The following is a 19,796-nucleotide window of genomic DNA, read 5'->3' as shown; positions in this document are numbered from 1 at the left end:
TAATAGGTACAATGAGACCTCCTCTGTTTGTGACAGAAAAGATCTGGCCGTCCACGTAGTGTTCGTACGAAAAAGGTGGTCAAAGCAGTAAGGGAAAGAATTCGAAGAAATCCTGTCCGAAAGCAAAAGATTTTATCTCGGGAAATGAAGATAGCACCTAGAACCATGTCGCGTATTTTAAAAGATGACTTAGGACTTGCAGCCTATAAGAGACGCACTGGCCATTTCTTAACTGATAATTTAAAGAAGAATAGGGTGGTAAAATCGAAACAACTACTGAAGCGGTACGCAAAGGGAGGTCACAGAAAAATTTTGTTTACGGATGAGAAAATTTTTACAATTGAGCAACATTTTAACAAACAAAATGACCGTATTTATGCTCAAAGCTCTAAGGAAGCTTCCCAATTAGTCGACAGAGTGCAACGTGGACATTATCCGACTTCAGTGATGGTTTGGTGGGGTGTTAGCTATGAAGGAGTGACTGAGCCATATTTTTGTGAAAAAGGTATCAAAACATCGGCACAAGTGTATCAAGATACCATTCTTGAGAAGGTAGTTAAGCCCCTTAACATCACCATGTTCAATAACCAAGTATGGTCCTTCCAGCAAGACTCGGCGCCGGGTCATAAAGCTCGGTCCACGCAGTCTTGGTTGGAATCGAACGTTTCGGACTTCATCAGAGCTGAAGACTGGCCGTCGTCTAGTCCCGATCTTAATCCGCTGGATTATGATTTGTGGTCAGTTTTAGAGAGTACAGCTTGCTCTAAACGCCATGATAATTTGGAGTCCCTAAAACAATCTATACGATTGGCAGTGAAGAATTTTCCCATGGAAAGAGTGCGTGCTTCTATTGATAACTGGCCTCATCGTTTAAAGGACTGTATTGCAGCCAATGGAGACCACTTCGAATAAGCTTTTATATTTTTAATTGTTTTATATTTATGTATTAAACTGACACACTGTAAAAGTAATAAATGTTATTTGCAGTTAACAATTTTCTTTTTTCTTTATTACAATATTTATGGCAAGACTAGGTATATTGCGCCAAATGTGACTGGACTTTCAAGACAAAATTAGGATTCTTCAGCCATATCCGATCTCGTCTAAGAAGACAGTAAGAGTCGCCGTCGACGGATACGTCGTGGAGGACATCATCACTATACCAAACATATGATTAAGAATAATATTCCCTTTAATATTGCACTCAGCTGCCTCGGTGGCGTAGTTGTATTGCACGTCCGGTACAATAGCGCTCTGAGGTCCTGGGTATCAGCCCGGAGTCTGGAATTTGTGCCCGATATGGCGATAGGCTCGCCCCCTATCACATCATGGGACGGAACATACTTGGCGAAAAGTGCGTGCCCTAGTTGTGCCTCTGCATACCCCTTCGGGGATAAAATGCGTGATGTTATGTATGTTATGTATATTGCACTCAGATGTCGGAGACCCGATCTCGCGTTCAGCAGAACGACCTGCTTCTCCACGAGGCAGTTATCAAGAACGAACCGGCCGCGGTCAGAGAGGCACTGCAGAGACCTACTGACGTCAACTGCAGAAACAATGTGAGTATGACCCATTCATTCTCTTATAATATCAGCCCTGTATTATATACTGTCCCACTGCTGGGCATGGGCCTCTTCTAACTACTGAGAGGGATTAGGCCTTAGTCTACTACGCTGGCCTAGTGCGGATTGGTAGACTTCACACACCCTCGAAATTCCTATAGAGAATTTCTCAGGTGTGCAGGTTTCCTCACAATGTTTTCCTTCACCGTTGCAGCAAGCGATAAAATACACACACAATTATTTTTAGAGAAATCAGAGGTGTGTGCCCTTGGGATTTGAACCTGCGGACATTCTTCTCTACAGTCCGTTCCACACCCAACTAGGCTATCGTCACTTCGTTCTTTTGATCACCAACAATGCACCAAGCTAACAACGTCGGTATCCACTACACCAAACATAAACAAACACACGCAATACAAACTGCCTTAAGTAACTCTAGTACTAGAGTTAATAATATTGTTCACGCTGGAACGCAACATTGAAACAAACTACTGTAAATTGACTGCCTCGGTGGCGTAGTTGTACTGCATGCGCGGTAGGACAGCGCTCTTAGGTCCTGGGTTCGAACCTCGAGTCGGGCAAAGTGATATTTGGGTTTTTCTGCTCAGTATCAGCCCGGAGTCTGGAATCTGTGCCCGATGTGGCGATAGGCTCGCCCCCTATCATATCATGGGACGGAACACACTTGGCGAAAAGTGGGTGCCTTGGTAGCGCCTCTGCATACGCCTTCGAGTATAAATTCGTGATTTTGTGTGTGTGTGTGTGTGTGTGTGTGTGTGTGTGTGTGTGTGTGTGTGTGTGTGTATGTGTGTTGCTACTGTTTTTAAGGCATGGTCTCATCGTTCAATCAAAATAAAAATACCTGTAAGTAGTACCAAAGAGGTAATAATAAACCTTAATGAAAAAGCACTAAGTAATAAAATCTCACATAACGTCTGTGCTATTTACCTGCCAATCGGATTCCCAATAAAATCGGATTACTTAATATAGACCTTAGTTTCAGGTGTCTGATTAAGTTGATAACTTTTTCCAAATTACTTTCTGCCTGAGAATCTCGAAGGAAATTACTTGAAGAAACCTTTTATACATACTGGTTTATGTAAATAACTTTTACTTCGTAGTTTCATTTTATATTTTTACTTCTTAATAGGGCATTGAACAGCCATACACTAAAGTGTTTGAAAAAAAAAGGTCTATTGATATTTTGGTTATTTTATTTGATCTACATATTATTTCATATATCTGAATTATTATTATGAGAGATCATTCAAAAATTGCAAACGAGAATAAGAGAAACAATGAGTGCGTAAGCGTAGGATTTTAAATTTTCTAGGAACTAATATGAATAACAGTCAAAAAGCCGTTAATCTATTCCTATTATACATTGGAACGATTTTAATACATTGGAAGTAACATTTAGAATTAGTGCCACACAGTTAGACACATATATCAAACTGTTTTATTCCCATAATATGTCACTCCACGTTCAGTGCGGAAATTCAGCGCCGTTTAACAAAACTACAGTGAAAATGAGTTTTTGTCTCCCGCCTCTTTCCAGTAATTACAATTCTGAAATAGTAATTATTCATTCTCTTTATTTATTCAGATGGCGTCTGTCTTTCGAATATTACTTTTGAATGGCTTTGAGTCTTTTGTCTTTTCATAGGATATTTGAACGAGTTTGTATAAAAACCATTATTAAATTGGATCAAGGTTGTTATAATAATGTTTAATGAAGTTTTGACATCTCTCTTTCACATTGGCCATTACGCATTAATGATTGGCTTAACATAAAAATTTGTCTAATAAATAGTTACGTTACGTGTTAAGTGTGAATTTCTAGATACTAAGTTACCTAGGTCAGAAATTTGTGCCTGTTGCGTCATATCGTCACATTAAACTTGGTCCAATCAAAAACAAGTATTTCCCGAATTTACTGGCAAGCCTAATGTTTATGTTCGAAAAAAATATGCCTAAATCGACTTATCCTTGACATGTAGTAATCTTGTATGATTAAATCTGGAGAAATACTCAGTATAGGAGGAAATGACGACCAAACAAAATTAAATTCTTGATTCCCACCAAGAAACAAGCCTCACTCACAAAATTACATTTTAACGACTTGTACGCGCGCCTTGTTTCCTTTGCCGAAACGTGTTTAAAAATGTATGTGAGCTCCGTACACACGCAAAAAGCGAAAACTTTGATGTTTTGCTAACTCAAAGAAAATTCAAGACAAGAAAATTAAATATTCAAAACTGTATGATGGAATAAGTTTGAACTTAAAAAGAAAAAAAAATCTAACCATTTTTATTGTGAAGTTAACTTAGGGTAAGGTAAAGTATTTCTCAAGAAAACCACTGCTTATATTTAATTTGTTAACAGTATGGCAGAGCACCGATCCACTGGGCAGCGAGCCGCGGCAACGTCGAAATAATCAACTTACTGATCGAAGCCAAATGCGACATCGAGGCGGCTGATAAGGTAATTCAGTTACACACCGCATGTTCATTTACTTTGATGGGATAATAAATAAAATATTCCATAATGTTTTGTGAGGTGTGGCAGCGAGCAAAGATCAAAGTTGAGAATTATGTTAATTTGAAAGTAAGATTTGTGGAGATTATGTCAGTTTGTCGATTTTTATTTAAGCTATAGGCCAACTCGTGAACGAAAATATGGATGTATTTACGATTCATAACGAACCTAAGATATCTTCATGGTTTGGACCCGACACTACTGTCACACAAGGATAAGGCCCGATAAAGTGTAAAGGCAATATTTATACCTTCCGAAAACCCTAGAAGCGTCCCTGCCTGTGTTGACCAGAAATACATATCCATAAACATGGTTAATAATTCGAAACCGCAGATGTTATTGACCTCGTTAAAAATGCTAAGATTTGACACCAATATTCACGAAAGTATAGGCAACGACGTAGGCCTAAGTAATGCAATCAGGTTTGCAGAATTTTATATCCCAAAATATATATTTTATTTACCAATTCCAATACCGGAGAGACTCATGGGTGTTTTACGAGAAGGAAAATCATTTATAACCGCGTTGCGCGCAGTGCGGGGTATGATTTTTGTCATAATTAGAGTTCATAATTAATTATAGGGGAGTGCAAAAAAATTAAATGTGTGTATAATAGTTACAAATACATAATATCACACATAAAATTCTACGGTCGAATTGGAGTTTTTTATCCGATTACTAGGGAACAATGTTACATGCAATCATTTGCAAATACCAGGCCAGCATAAAACGACCGTAACTGTCAACTTTACTTTCAGTTTGGAATGCGGCCTCTGCTAATGGCAGCGTGGCACGGCCACCTCGATGCAGTGAAAACATTAGTGCAAGCTGGCGCCTGTCTCGCCGCTACTAACAAGGTATGACGCCCTGGTACTCTTGGTACGAAATACGCAGTATAGTTATGAATTTATATTATACTAGCTTTTGCCCGCGGCTCCGCCCGCGTTATAAAGTTAGTCGGGCTAAAGTTTTCCGTTATAAAAGTCACGCTATATATTTTCCCGGGAGCCTATGTTCTTCCCAGGGTCTCAAACCGTCTCCATACCAAATTTTATCCTAATACGTTGGGTAGTTTTTGAGTTTAACACGTTCGGGCAGACCGATGCAGCGGGGGACTTTTGTTTTATGATATAATTTTGTAGAACTTTTTAAGAGGAACAATCCCGTCATACATTATTGTTGCATAACTTTAACCGTTTACGCAGCGCACGCAACAGAAGCTCTCAAAACTAATAAATTGTCCCCGTTTTTGCATCATGTTTCATTACTGCTCCGCTCCTATTGGTCATAGCCTGACGATATATAACCTATAGCACTCCAGGAACAAAGGGCTATCCAACACAAAAATATTTTTTCAGTTCGAACCGGTAGTTCCTGAGATTAGCCATTACTGCTCTGCTCCTATTGGGTATAGCGTGATGATATATAGCCTATAGCACTCCACGAACAAAGGGCTATCCAACGCAAAAAGAATTTTTCAGTTCGGACCGGTAGTTCCTGAGATTAGGCATTACTGCTCCGCTCCTATTGGGTATAGCGTGATGATATATAGCCTATAGCACTCCACGAACATAGGGCTATCCAACGCAAAAAGAATTTTTCAGTTTGGACCGGTAGTTCCTGAGATTAGCGCGTTCAAACAAACAAACAAACAAACAAACAAACTCTTCAGCTTTATATAATAGTATAGATTATTATAATTACACTAGCTTCCGCCCGCAGCTTCGCCCGCGTGGATTTCGGGTTTCAAAAATGGAGAAGGTGCCCAATTTGTCGAGATGTTTTTTTTAATTTATGGTGGTATGCAGGTGGTCCGATTATCCGGTCAGGGTCTGATGATGGGATCCTGGTGAAATCGAAGGAACTTTTAACCATTAAGGTTGCACACGAAATGACGGAAGCTTAAAAAATGGAGTAACTTCTCCCGTTTTCCCAACATTTTCCATCACTGCTATGCTCCTATTAATTGTAGCGTGATGAAAAGTATACTATAACCAGCTCAGGAGTATGAAAAATAATTGTACCAAGTTAAGTTAAAATCCGTCGAGTAGTTTTTGTTTCTATAACGGTTATACAGACAGACAGACAAAAATTTTACTAATTGCATTTTTGGCATCAGTATCGATCCCTAATCACCCCCAGTTATTTTGGAAATATATTTCATGTACAGAATTGACCTCTCTACAAATTTATTATAAGTATAGATATGCAAAAGTAGCTCAAAATTGTCCATAACGAAAACATGCATTTTAAAGTAAAACAAAAGAAATAATATTGTGAAGCCAACCAAATAACTGTTGATATATTAAATTTTGTGACTGTTCAATTTAGTCGGGTCCGCGATATCACTTTTGATGAGTTTCAGAACGCGACATTACATTATTATATTCTGTGCTCCAACGCACACTGCTTTCATGTTAGGAACACACCTACATTGCTTAGACAACAGTGAACTTTTATACAATAGCAATAAAGCTCAAATTGACTCTACGTATTAGTTAGAAAACGTTTGTATGGGAAATAGAAAAATGCTGTTTTGAGGATTTTCCCGGCAATTATTCGAATTTTTCTCACCTTTTAAACCTTCCCTAGACCTCCACGAATAATTCAAGACCAAGATAAGATAAATCCGTTCAGCCGTTCTCGAGTTTTAGCGAGACTAACGAACAGCAATTCATTTTTATATATATAGATTTATTGCGTCATAAAATTATAGCAAGCCGATGTCCTGTATGTTGTATATTATTACAAAAAAAAATAAAATATTTTTGTCTTTGTCTGTCTTCATGTTTGCACTTTGTACACACATCACGCAAACACAACTGCATGGAAGGGAATAAAGTTCTCACCGCAGTTAGATAGCAGAGCATACACGAAAGTTCATATAAAGTATTCGTTCAAAATATGAACCAAAATGGCAACCAAAACGTCACTGTTATAACCTTATTTATTCACTTACAATACTTATTTGACTAATATTTTATATTCACGTCCAAGTTTACACTTAGAATCGGGATTTCTTATATTATGAGCGTCACTCCGTACATAACCACACGCTGTCACTGTTGTAATCATACTAAAATTAGGTGTACGGATTGCAGTACAGTTCAGTCGAACACAATGAGTGTACGGAACGCCAGATACGTTAATACGTAATACATATAATATATCGATGGGTAAAACTCTATTAAGCGTGCGAAGTCGCGAGCAAAAGCTGGTAGAATATAAATATAAGTAGTATGTGATTTCTATAATTGAAGGAATAAAAATAATAACCAAAATAGTTAATTTACACTAACAATTATTCTGTTTCCTAATGTATTTAGTACGACATAATAATTGGCTAACAATTTGGAAATACGAAAAACATTAAAAAAACATCTAAACTTAGATTTAGAGCCAGTTCAACAAGCTTCATTATTAGAAATCGGAATTCAAGTGGAAACTTTTAATGGGACTGCCTCCGAGTTTTCAAGTTATATTCAAGGTGCATTAGATGGAGGCGTGTCTTGGAAACTTTTTCTAAAACAAAGTTTGTTATTGACATTTATAGAGAGTAATTAATCATATTCGATTTTATATTTAGTATTTAACCTTATGTTAATACCTTGGCGAAGAGTGGGTGCCCTGGTTGCGCCTCTGCATTCCCCTTCAGGGATAAAAGCGTGATGTTGTTGTGTATGTGTGTGTGTTAATACCAACTACATATATAAATACCAAAATATAATATAATATTTTATTTCCAGATTATTTCAACAAAAATATTAGACTTGAACATTTTAAAATCCTCAATATATCAAATAAAAACGTTCAGTACCTTCTTAGCAGACGGTTTAATTTGAATTTGTTTCAAAGGAAATACCATTTCAGACGTTGGTTACATTTTCAATCCCTAACGGATTTATTGCCTCTGTGACAAGGAACGATAACTACATAGTTTCTGATCCGTACAACTTGGACTCCACACATTTTTGTACCGCTCGGAATTGTATTGTATTTCGAACGTGAAGATAATTTGACGCTCTAAATAAAGGATAAATGTACTATACATTTATTTTGAAAATATATGAAGAATAATTTATGATAATTTTATGTTTGTTAAACTAGGAGTGAAAAGGTCTCTAACTAGTAGAGAGTTTACTAGAAGTGACGCTATACCGTTTAGTGGATTTAAATGTATTGGAAACATAAATATACCAAGTCCCGAATTAATTATGAACCTAGATGCAATAATTAAACAAGTTATATCAGATTTCTAGAAGACGGTGATACCGTAGTTCAATAAAACTACGAAATAAACTATTATAACTAGTTTTTTGCCTGCGGCTTCGCTCGCGTGAAGATTTTTTTGTAGGATAAATATTTTCCCGGGATAAAAAGTATTTCATAGCACTCAGGAGTAGTGTACTTTTCTATTAGTGAAGTTTTTCTTAAAAATCGGCTTAATAGTTTTTGCTCATTTTTCTCATTGTTGTAACTCGTAAGAAAAAAAGAGCACATTGCTCCTTTATAAGCGTCCTGTCTGCTCATAAACAATACTAATGAATACTACATTTAAATTTAAAATATTGCACCACCTATAGAATAATCTATAAGTTATATTGTTCCGCCCGTATCGGCCCGGCACGGCTCTCTTATTGTTTCCCGTCTATTGTTTTACAAGATCAATCGGGGTTGCCAGATGAAATATAAGACAATGGACACTTTCTAATATTTTCAATGGATGTTTTATTACGATGCTAATTGGATCAATAGACCCGTATTTAAACTTTGGTTAATTCTTTGTAGGCTCTACAAAAAAATTAATACATAAACCCATTTATTCTCCCAATTCCTTAATATAGACAACACAATGGTCATTCGGATCACTAACCTAATAATATTAATAATATCAGCCCTGTATTATATACTGTCCCACTGCCGCACGGGCCTCCTTTACTACTGATTAGGCCTTACTCCACCACGCTGGAATAGTGCGGATTGGTAGACTTCACATACCCCCAAAATTCCTATAGAGACCTTCTCAGGTATGCAGGTTTCTTCACGATGTTAAAACAAGCGATAATTCACAAAGAAAACACATGAAATTTTATTGAAGTCAGAGGTCTGTTCCCTTGAGGTTTGAACCTGCGAATATTCGTCTCGGCAGCCCGGTCCCCGCCCAAATTGTTTGTTACTGGTATAAATCAACATTCCTCAGAGGCTAAATGTACGATACCGCTAGTTTGTTCTTTTTATTAAAAACAAACTCTTTCATACTAGATACCCACAAATTTCTGCCGTATAAATATTTGAGCAGATTATTTAAAAACCTGAAATACGTACCCAATAACTTAACCAACCAAATGACTTGTCAATTCGTCCCCAGAAACATAACGACATCCTGCAATGCGCGTGCGCACGCGGCGCGGCGGATGTGGCCGAGTACGCCATATCCCTTGGCGCTAAGGTGCAGAGTGTCGACGCTGCTGGAGACGCCCCGCTAGCTCTGGCTGCGAGAGCAGGACACACAGCTGTCGCTGAGCTACTTTTAGACAAAGGGGCTTATATCGATGCTGTTAATAAGGTAAGTGAATGCCAGTAGGAGGTACTGCTCTTTTTTAACGGCAAGGCAAAGTGACCCTTGCAACTGATGTTAAGTGGGGTCGAAATAGTATCTTTTCGCGGGAGATGATTATTTTTCGCCATTCGATATTATTATGCCTGTTTGACATCGAATACACATAGGGTGATTCCGGAACGCGATACTCATATGGATCATTATGGCAGATTTTATATCTTGTGTACTGTGCTCTTATCCGGGCAGATACAAACACCCTACAACCAGCATTTGTAAGCCTGGTTGTAATTTGACTATTGTAGATAATACCTACACTAATATATAGCTTTATAGTACGGAATTGCTCACGTCATCTTAAGATTGTAAGTCTTTCAATGCCTAGCCGACATTGGCTCTTATTCAAAGAAGACAACGGGCCTTTCTTGTTACAACTTTTATATAGATAAATATGTTTTTACTATCAATTAATCACTTTAAAACCTCTTAAACTTTTTTTTTGTCCCGTGACTGATGCGGGCATGGACGTCAGGAGCTAAAATTAAACAAATTTATAAACAATATTTTTATTTCTATCAAACATGTCGTGGAGACAACATATTCTTAAGAATTTTCGATATTTGTTAAAATCATATTTTTTAATTACGGTATATATACCTAGATTTGAAAACCTATAAATTTAGTTTATCCAGGTTATATTTATATTAAGTCATGAATTTTTAGTGCCAAAACTTTGTTAATAGTATTTAGAATTCTCGTCGACCTTTATAACGAAATTCCAATTAAATCCCAATTGCCTTTTCTATTTTGTTTGAGCCTTTTGAAATAAATTGCTGGTTTATATTGAACAATCGTACAAAGTGGTTTTTGATCTGTTATAATCTTTCATTTCTGTTTTCAAAAGACTATTATAAGAAGGGTTAATATTTATTTAGATGCCCTTCGAGTATCGTTTCATGTATTTATTTTAATCTTATTTGCTCAAAATAAACAAATATTTGTATGGTTTTTTTAATTTATACAAAGACATAATTTAGCAGAGTTTAGGATTTTGATAACAGAGCTTTGAATGACGAGACGAGCTTGCCCTTCGCCTGATGTTAAGCGATACGACCGCCCATAAACAGTAGAAACATCATCCAACACCTTGAATTACAAAGTATTGTTTGGTATTCCACTGCACTCGCCATCCTGAGACACGAGATGTTAAGTTTCATTATGTCCAGTAGTTACATTAGCTACAATGTCCTTCAAACTGGAACAGAACAGGGATTACACACTGCTGCTTGGCGGCAGAAATAGACATTGCGGTGGTACCTACCCAGGCAGACTCTTACAAATGAGAGACCTACCACCACTAACTAAGATCACTTCAAATAAAAAAGGCTTTTACCTACATAATTGTATCATACTACGCTCGAGAACTAATAGATTGAATTATTCCCCATTACTTTACCTACGTGCTACATAAATTGGCTTAATTGTAAATTAAAGCCGCCCGGTGATAATGTATCTATCGCCGACAAATTTATAGCTACTCTCGTATATTGAATACACACTTTTGTGGGCTTCCCGTGCATAAAAGATATTTCCAGAAGCCGTACACAATATGCTTTACTAGAATAAGTTTATAATAATATTATATATAATAATACTAATAATATCGGCCCTGTATTATATACTTGCCCACTGCTGAGCACGGGCCTCCTCTACTACTGAGAGGGATTAGGCCTTAGTCCACCACGCTGGCCTAGTGCGGATTCGTAGACTTCACACACCTTCGAAATTCCTATAGAGAACTTCTCAGATGTGCAGGTTTCCTCACGATGTTTTCCTTCACCGTTAAAGCGAACGATAAATTCACAAAGAATACACACATGATTTTTTAGAAAAGTCAGAGGTGTGTGCCCTTGGGATTTGAACCTGCGGACATTCGTCTTGACAGTCCGTTCCACACCCAGCTAGGCTATCACCGCTTAATATTATATATAGTCTTATATTATTCTATACTAATACATTTGCCTTAGGATAGAATATTACCATATATTTACTTGTTTTTATTAGAGTGAACGATTGTAGAAAAGAATCTTGTCTAACGCTCTCGAAATAAAGTTCATTATTGAGATTTCTAGAGTTAAAAGTAGCCTGTATGTTAATACAGGACGTGGTTCATACTTGTGCCAGATTTGATCAAAGTCCATTCAATGATTTCTGTGTTTACTTCTAACAAATACCTCAACAACTTCAATAAATTCAATGAATATTCAATTTAAAAGGTTAAAGACTGTTTCGTATTAGGGGACTGATTTTTAAATTTTCTAATAAATTATATCAAAGAAATAACTTAATATTCTTATTTTACATCCATAGCGGACTCACCAAAATGTCAGTGATTACAAGGGGTATGACAATTCAAATATCAACTACCTAATTATTATGAAAGCAAAACAAAATATTTGAACATTTACTCGCTTTTAAATTCAAAGGTTCTCAATAATTCCATGGTATTAATTCGCACATGATAGGCTGCCAACGTTCAAGCAGAACTGACAGTCCGACAGCAGTTTTTGGCAAGGGTTTATTGTTTGTTTGACCCAGTTTGGCTCGCCGTATCCGTACGTCAGTGACTAATGAAGTGTTTTGAGTTGCTACCTTTCTTTGGTGCGTTTACCTTAATTATGAAATGAAAAGATGTGCTTAGGCAGGAATATTGACTCGAGAATGTTATATCTATATTTATAAAGATGAAGAGTTTGCTTTTTGAAAGCGTTGAATTCCAAAAACAAAGCTTCGATGCAAAAAAATGTTTTGAGATTGTATGTCTATTAATGCTAAATTTCAATCATCAGATAAAAGTTATCCATCAAATAAATTATAACGTAACTGACTGTACTTTAAGGTTACATACATTGACAATTTATATAGTTTACAACTTATCCCTTATACATACTATTACAAAATATATACCAAACATATTCCTTCAAGCTCTCAAGCAATTTAACATCTAAGTGCCTTTCAATTTATCTAGTGACGGCACGTGTGAGGCGAGCCTAAGATACCATACAGCGCGTATTGACAAAAGCAATAAGCCAAATAAAAGGAATCCTTTTGACGAGATATCGCGTTACAAAACCCTACGTTATTTCGTTCAATTCTCTTTGTGGAGCGAGAGTAACATGAAACGTAATATTGAAGTGAAATCTCTGTTCCGTTGTTAAATAAATATTCCCAAAAGATACACACGGTTTTATGATATATAAGACTAGCCAAAGCTCGCGGCTTCGCCTGCGTGAGAGTTTGCTGGGATAAAAGGCCCGTTATATTTTTTCTGGGATAGACAGTACTCTTTGTCCGTCCCGGGGTCTCAAACTATTTCCTTGTTAAATTTCATCGTAATCCGTTGGATACTTTTTCCACCCACTTTCCACCGTGTTTATTTCGTCCCCTTAATACATTATCAGTCTTACTTATAAAAATTTCGCAAAGCTATGCTTAGTTAAAACACAAATATACTCGATCAGCTGTAAGTCAAAACCCGCCATCTTGCCTCTTAATAATATTTAAACTAGGAAACCAGTGATGTTGTTGACAGCTATTTAAGAATTTAATCACCTCTTAACGCTAAAACAAGTTTATAAGTAACTGTTTATCAGTATATGCCAAACAGTAAATACCGATTTTCATCTATTAATTAAATTGGATCAAACTAGTGCTTGAACTGTTACGGCATTCAATGTTCGTGAAACTATGGTAGTTAGAAAACATGCACTAGAACTAGAAAAACCTAGTGAATGGTATTTGAAGGAGAATTTGAATGAAATTATTTGAATTGTTTCGATCGAATAGTTCGAGAGCTACTTACAGACATGTAAACGTTTTTATATTGAAAAGGGAATGCCATATTTATTGTTTTTAGATCAAGTATTTGTGCTGGTAACAGAAAACGTACAGCATTTATTTTATCTTATCTGTTTTATACTTTGTATGTGTGCTACATAACTGAAATGGTAGATATTGAAATAAATTAATTTCAAGAGAGTGAGGGGAATAGGGTATTTTGTACATTTTTATTTACAACTTTTACTAAATATGTACGTCGTATAAATTTTAAAACAGAAGCAGTCATTGAAATCTGTTGAAAAATGTACAAGTTACAAGCTATTGCAATTAGATAATACGGCTGAATGTTAAAAAACTGAAAAGAGGCGAAATACTTGAATGTGACGTCATCAAGAATTACGATGCGTGCGAAAGAAAGAGATGGAACGATATCCCCACTACGTGGCCACTCCTGCACGTAGCAATATTTGATATATGACCCATGTGATAGGAGGCGAGCGTATCGCCATATCGAGCACGTAGTCCAGATTCCTGATACAGAGTAGAAAAACCCAACATCACTCTGCCCGACCCGGGATCGAACCCGAGACTTCAGCTCTGAAGTCGTACTGTAATACAACTATACCAAGACAGTCCACCGTTTGAGTATACCAATATTACCAGCTAGTGTATAGTCTTGGGTAAATCTAGATTTATGGGACCTTCTTTTAATGTTGAGTAATGGTGGACTGACTTGAATCCCCAAATTGTACGGAGCTAATAAATTGACGGCTGACCGCACGAATGAAGAGCTATTGTCCACACGCCTCTAGTTAAACAAGACGTTTATAAACATATGTGACAAAACAGTTAAAAGCAAGTAGGTAACAGCAATGTAAAAATGACCTTGTATACCTTCTCTACAAATGATACATCCTATATTTTTCCGGTTCCAACAGGCCGGCATAATTGTGTCGACTGTCAGGGGTAATTATCTCTCGTCAGTCGACATTCTATTGGACCCAACTGCACTTACTGTCAGGTGCCGTAAGGTCCTCCTTGCTTTTAAATAAAAAAAACATAGGAAGTCATCTTAATTTACCACGTCCTAGTGCCACTACTATTACTCTATGAGAGTTCGACAAGCCACATTCGCACTAAATTACAAAATGATTGAAAAAACAGAATAGTAAAACCTGTGTTTTTGGTGAACAATTCGTTATTTATTGATGACTAGCATCCGCCCGCAGCTTCGCCCGCGTGGATTTCGGACTTCAAAAATGGAGCCGGTCGCGAACGTTCGAGAATGTTCGTTTTACGAAGCTACTCGGTAGGTGATTCGCTAGCCTCTAGGTGCCAAGCAAGCCGCCTGCCTGTGCGTTCGCGACCTTATATATATACAAAAATAATCCTTATAGCATGATTCAGTATTCACGCATGATGGCTTATTATTATCGTATTTCATGTATAACTTTGATGTTTCTATACCGATTTCTATGATTCTTTTTTATGGAATATTTAATAATGTTAACTTTTTTAATTAGGGATGACTGAGAGTGTTATAAACGTAAGAGTAGACAAATATAATGAGAAAGCTTCGAACTGCTAAGCTATCGGGAGTTACACGTGTTATTGTGAGTCAACCATAAAAGATAGACATATGCTGTCGTGGGATATTTTTTACATAATTTTAAGGAGAACATTTCCGTCATACATGATTTCTGTGTAGCTTTAACCATTAAGGTTGCACACGCGACGGAAGCTTAAAAAATGGAGTAACTTCTCCCGTTTTCCCAACATTTCCCTTCACTGCTCTGCTCCTATTAATTGTAGCGTGATAAAAAGTATACTATAACCAGCACAGGAGTATGAAAAATAATTGTACCAAGTTTCGTTAAAATCCGTCGAGTAGTTTTTGTTTCTATAACGGTTATACAGACAGACAGACAGACAGACAAAAATTTTACTAATTGCATTTTTGGCATCAGTATCGATCCCTAATCGACCCCTGATAGTTATTTTGGAAATATATTTGATGTACAGAATTGACCTCTCTACAGATTTATTATAAGTATAGATATAGATATAGAAGAAGATTTTTGGCACTGTTAGCAATAAAGACGAGTCTGTGCATTCAATTATTAACGCAATGTCAAATTGACCTCTTATACCCTCTCTACAAACGATAAGTTATGTCCCGCCGTGTTCCTCTCTAAAGTGATAAATTACAATGACTATACATCCCATTACTCAAGTGTACTTATCTTTTTAGCACAGATGGATTCTAGGAGAAATTTCTAAACAACTAATTAAAATTTTTATCCGTGCAGTCTTAAATCCTTTGGAAAACTATACATTTTTTTTACAAATATAAAATTATAAGTATTGAAATCAATGCGGTACTAAAAAATCATATATTTTGCGCCACAAGCGTAAATGACTATGGAGACAAAAGAATAATGTACTTCCTGTAAATGAAAACACAACCGAATCCGTATTTCTAAACATTAAAAATCTGTTTTTAATTTTAGGGTGGAAAGTAATTTTAACGTCGTATTCAATCCGTCCCTCTTCGTCCCTCCCTCTCAGCAGTAGAGGAGGCCCGTGCTCAGCAGTGGGCAAGTATATAATACAGGGCTGATATTATTATTATTATTATTCAATCCGTCATAATCTAATTACCTCTTCCATTTAAAGTTCTAGACTCATTCACGTGCTTACTTGAATACATCGGCTCATTACAATGTTAACAATTCTACCGAACTTCAAGAATCAGCAATACATTGAAAATACATGAGTATCCTTTATCACAAACTAATATGAATGTCGGGCCAACAGACCCAATAACTTTTTAGAACAAAGTTTACACCTATTGAGTTAGCCCCGACAGTATGGGTCTTATTCAATTTCTATTTAACTTTCAACACTGAATCAGATGGAATTATGGGAATGTTTGAATGGATATTTATGATTTTGACGACATTTTACAAGATGGCGGTCTGTTTTAATGTCAATAATATAGAATCAGTTGTAAAACCTAGCCGACTTTGGAACATGGCTAAAATTTTTAGAGTGTGAATCCGCTGAAGTTATATGTTTGATTATCTCTAGAACTACTAAGCAGTGGCGAAGATTTCGAAAGGGAACTGCCGACCGGACACAATTTATAGGTACTAATATTAATAAATGCGGTTTGGAAATCGTTCTAACGATAATTAGATTTTACATAAATTATGAAAGTCACTGCTAAGCTTACTTTACATATTCCTCCACTAAAAAAACTGCATTATCCCTGAGTAACTGATGTTAGCATATATTTTTGTGTTGGTCACAAATAGTGATCTGTCCTACACTTTTTGTTACAAAACGCCTAGCGTTTGACAAGTTAGGGTAATGATGATTCTCGTACAAGTCGATGGTTGGTGATACATATTTAGAAAGTATTCAGTATCGTGACCATGAAGGCTGCAGTCTTCGAAACGTTGGGAAAAAATTATAATACAAATAACTGCGACGAAATTTGTAAAATAGTTTTATTTCAATGACTAACATTTGCGTAAACATAAGAAATCATTATGAAAGTATTTCTTTTAATTGATAGATTATTATAATTTTAATTACTATTCTGGACGAATCGAGTAAATACATAACAAACGAAAAACAGTCTAATATAAAAATACATTTAATAAATATCATACTTCAAAAAACAATCACATTATTTGCATTGAGCCGTGTTCCGCTGAGACTCGGCGTATTCAAAACGTTTTATTGGAATTCATATTTAGCCGATATTGTTACTTCCCTCTGGTTTCAATAAAACGTTTGTTTTCTTTCCATCTCGTTCGGATTTATGTGTTTAAAGTGGAAACGTTTAATAGATTAGTTGAATTCAGGTTATTTTTCATTCTATATAATTATTTTTATGATTATCTGAACCGTAAAAAAGCCCATTATTGGGATATATTTTTAATGTTATTATTATATTATTTTGACCAAAATGACGTATGCTAAACCATCTGCCTTCTGTCAAAAAATAAATAAATAAAGTCCTTGTCTTTCCGATATTTCCATTCTAGGAAAATACACGAAGCGTGTTTTTCTATAATAAAATGATATTCCCAAGCTATTGTTTGCTGCAATACCAGCAAGTCAAACACAGCCAGTAGAGTGCACCAATAGAAATAGAAGAAAAATATCCGCCCAGCGGTATCAATAACGTTGCAACGTGAAACAGTTGTTGTTTCACTTGTATTTGTGACTGTAATTTTTACTACAATCTTCTTGTTGTGTTTACTCTTACTGAAGCCCTACCATACATTATGAATGTAGTTTTAAGATTGGTTACATAAGGAACTATGTTTAAAAATTATTATTAATCAATCAGTTTCAATAACATATTTTTTTCACAAGCCCTATTTTTCACTCTTTTTTGTACACCACCTCAATTTGATATTCATATTACATCTTACGTTTATATACACAAAATAGAGTTGTCATCACTGAAAAATAAGTTAAAATACCAACGTTACATATAGAGTTATCTGGTAATACTAAACATAATCTACTTAAATAACAAAAGCGAAGAGGATTACACTAATCTAACTTTCCCTTTATGAGATATTCAAAGAGCATCTTGCGTGAGAAACGAGAGTAAATGCACACAAATTAATGTTGAATACAATCACTAAGGCGATTATTTAGCAAGTGTGTTTATATTATAAAATAACATATCACGCCCTTATCCTCCAAGAGGTAGGCAGAGGTGCAACTAGGGCATTCTACTTTACACCTTATATTTTCTATACTTTGTTGTAAAGCGCTAGCCTATCGCCATATCAGGCATAAATTTCAAATTCGGGCTGATAGCAGATAAACTCAATATTAATTAGTTCGACATGGGATTCAAAGGCGAGACCTCAAAACGATGGTTAAGCCGTGCAAGACAACTACGCATCCTAGGCATTCAGGCAGCCCCGGATCTATGGGGGCAAGCCGGGGCCATGACCCGGGCGGCGAATTCAGAGGGCGGCAAATCCAAACTTTGACATCCAGAACATTACACATAAATTATTTCCCGCGGGGCGCGAAATGATGATGATGATGACAAAGTTAAAAATATAGGTGGTCGGGGGCGGCATTATCCAGATTTTGCTCCGCCTCCAACAAATTCAAGATCCGGTACTGCATTTAGGCAGTGTTTATATTATAGTAAATACAGTCATTTACAGTTGTAGCTGAACTAATTGAAAACTTAAAAACTCTTACACATTAACTTCAATCGCAAGATCCTTTTTTCTTTATCTAAAATAATTTAAATCCTTTGAAGTATATATTAGTTAAGAAAAACCAATTTTTGATACAGACACAAAAGTTTAAAGACGATTTGAAATTTTCATGCTATTGTGACTAACTGTATAATGCGGAAATAATCTTATATTTCATTGTTTAGTTTTAATACGCGAACGTCTACAGTTATCAATTAGTATTTATTGTAAAAGAAATTTAATTAAATTTGCATGATTCCAAACAACAAATAGATGTAACTGGCTTGAAACCCTGAAAAGTGGAATGGTATGATACTACACTATGCACGTTATGCAGTATTGGGTACCTACAGGGTACGAAGGACAAAGCTTCTAAAAGTTCGGGGCTGTAGATTAAAAAAAAAATGTAAAAGAGATTTATAAAAATAAAGTAAGATATTTCCTGACATAAATTTTTAAAAACTATTCTACAGTTGTTTATCTCGTTCTATTTGAAAAAAAAAACTCCTAAGCATTAATGCAATATTTTGTTAAATATTAAGAAATAAAAATAGTCCTAATAATACAAAGAAATTGTCATAGTTTAGTAATGTTATGTCTTCTCTCTCAAATAATAATAAAAAAAAAACAAAATAAACCAATCCAAACATGTTTAACATATTTATTTATTTATTACATCTAAGTAGAACCAATAGAATATAATAACTCAATAACTATAGATTAACAATTGAGGTCTAAACAATAAGTTCTCAGACAATATTTATTTACATAAACAATAACAACTTGAAATTCATTTTAAGAAACCCAATTTGTTTAAATATTCGAGCACAGTCGATACATTAGGAAATGCTACATTCAGATAATTCGCTAGGGATGTCGCAAATTTAAACCCTGAGCACTTTAGAAAATGAAAAATCGCGTCATATGGATTGAACACCGAGCTTGCATGATTTCCCTATGCTGCAGCAGCGAATAGTGAAATTTTTCGAAAAGGAACTCGACTATATGGGTACTTATGCATGAATGTCGTCTGCAAATCGTTCTAATAATGAC

At 35.9% G+C, this 19,796-nt stretch overlaps 1 protein-coding gene across 1 annotated transcript in view; it reads left to right on the top strand.

The window, feature by feature from the left end:
* Window positions 1-1,436: 1,436 nt before the first annotated feature.
* The window catches only part of LOC115451983 (ankyrin repeat domain-containing protein 29), a 61,836-nt gene continuing 43,476 nt past the window's right edge, over window positions 1,437-19,796 (top strand). Inside the window, exons 1-4 of the mRNA XM_037436446.1 lie at window positions 1,437-1,562; window positions 3,951-4,049; window positions 4,862-4,960; window positions 9,472-9,669. Of these exons, the coding sequence (XP_037292343.1) occupies window positions 1,437-1,562; window positions 3,951-4,049; window positions 4,862-4,960; window positions 9,472-9,669 (522 nt within the window). The remainder of the gene's footprint in view (window positions 1,563-3,950; window positions 4,050-4,861; window positions 4,961-9,471; window positions 9,670-19,796) is intronic.

Source organism: Manduca sexta, chromosome 8, assembly GCF_014839805.1.
Source record: "Manduca sexta isolate Smith_Timp_Sample1 chromosome 8, JHU_Msex_v1.0, whole genome shotgun sequence".
Taxonomy (NCBI): domain Eukaryota; kingdom Metazoa; phylum Arthropoda; class Insecta; order Lepidoptera; family Sphingidae; genus Manduca; species Manduca sexta.
Note: the sequence above shows the minus strand (reverse complement) of the source record. Positions and strands in the feature narration are given on the sequence as shown.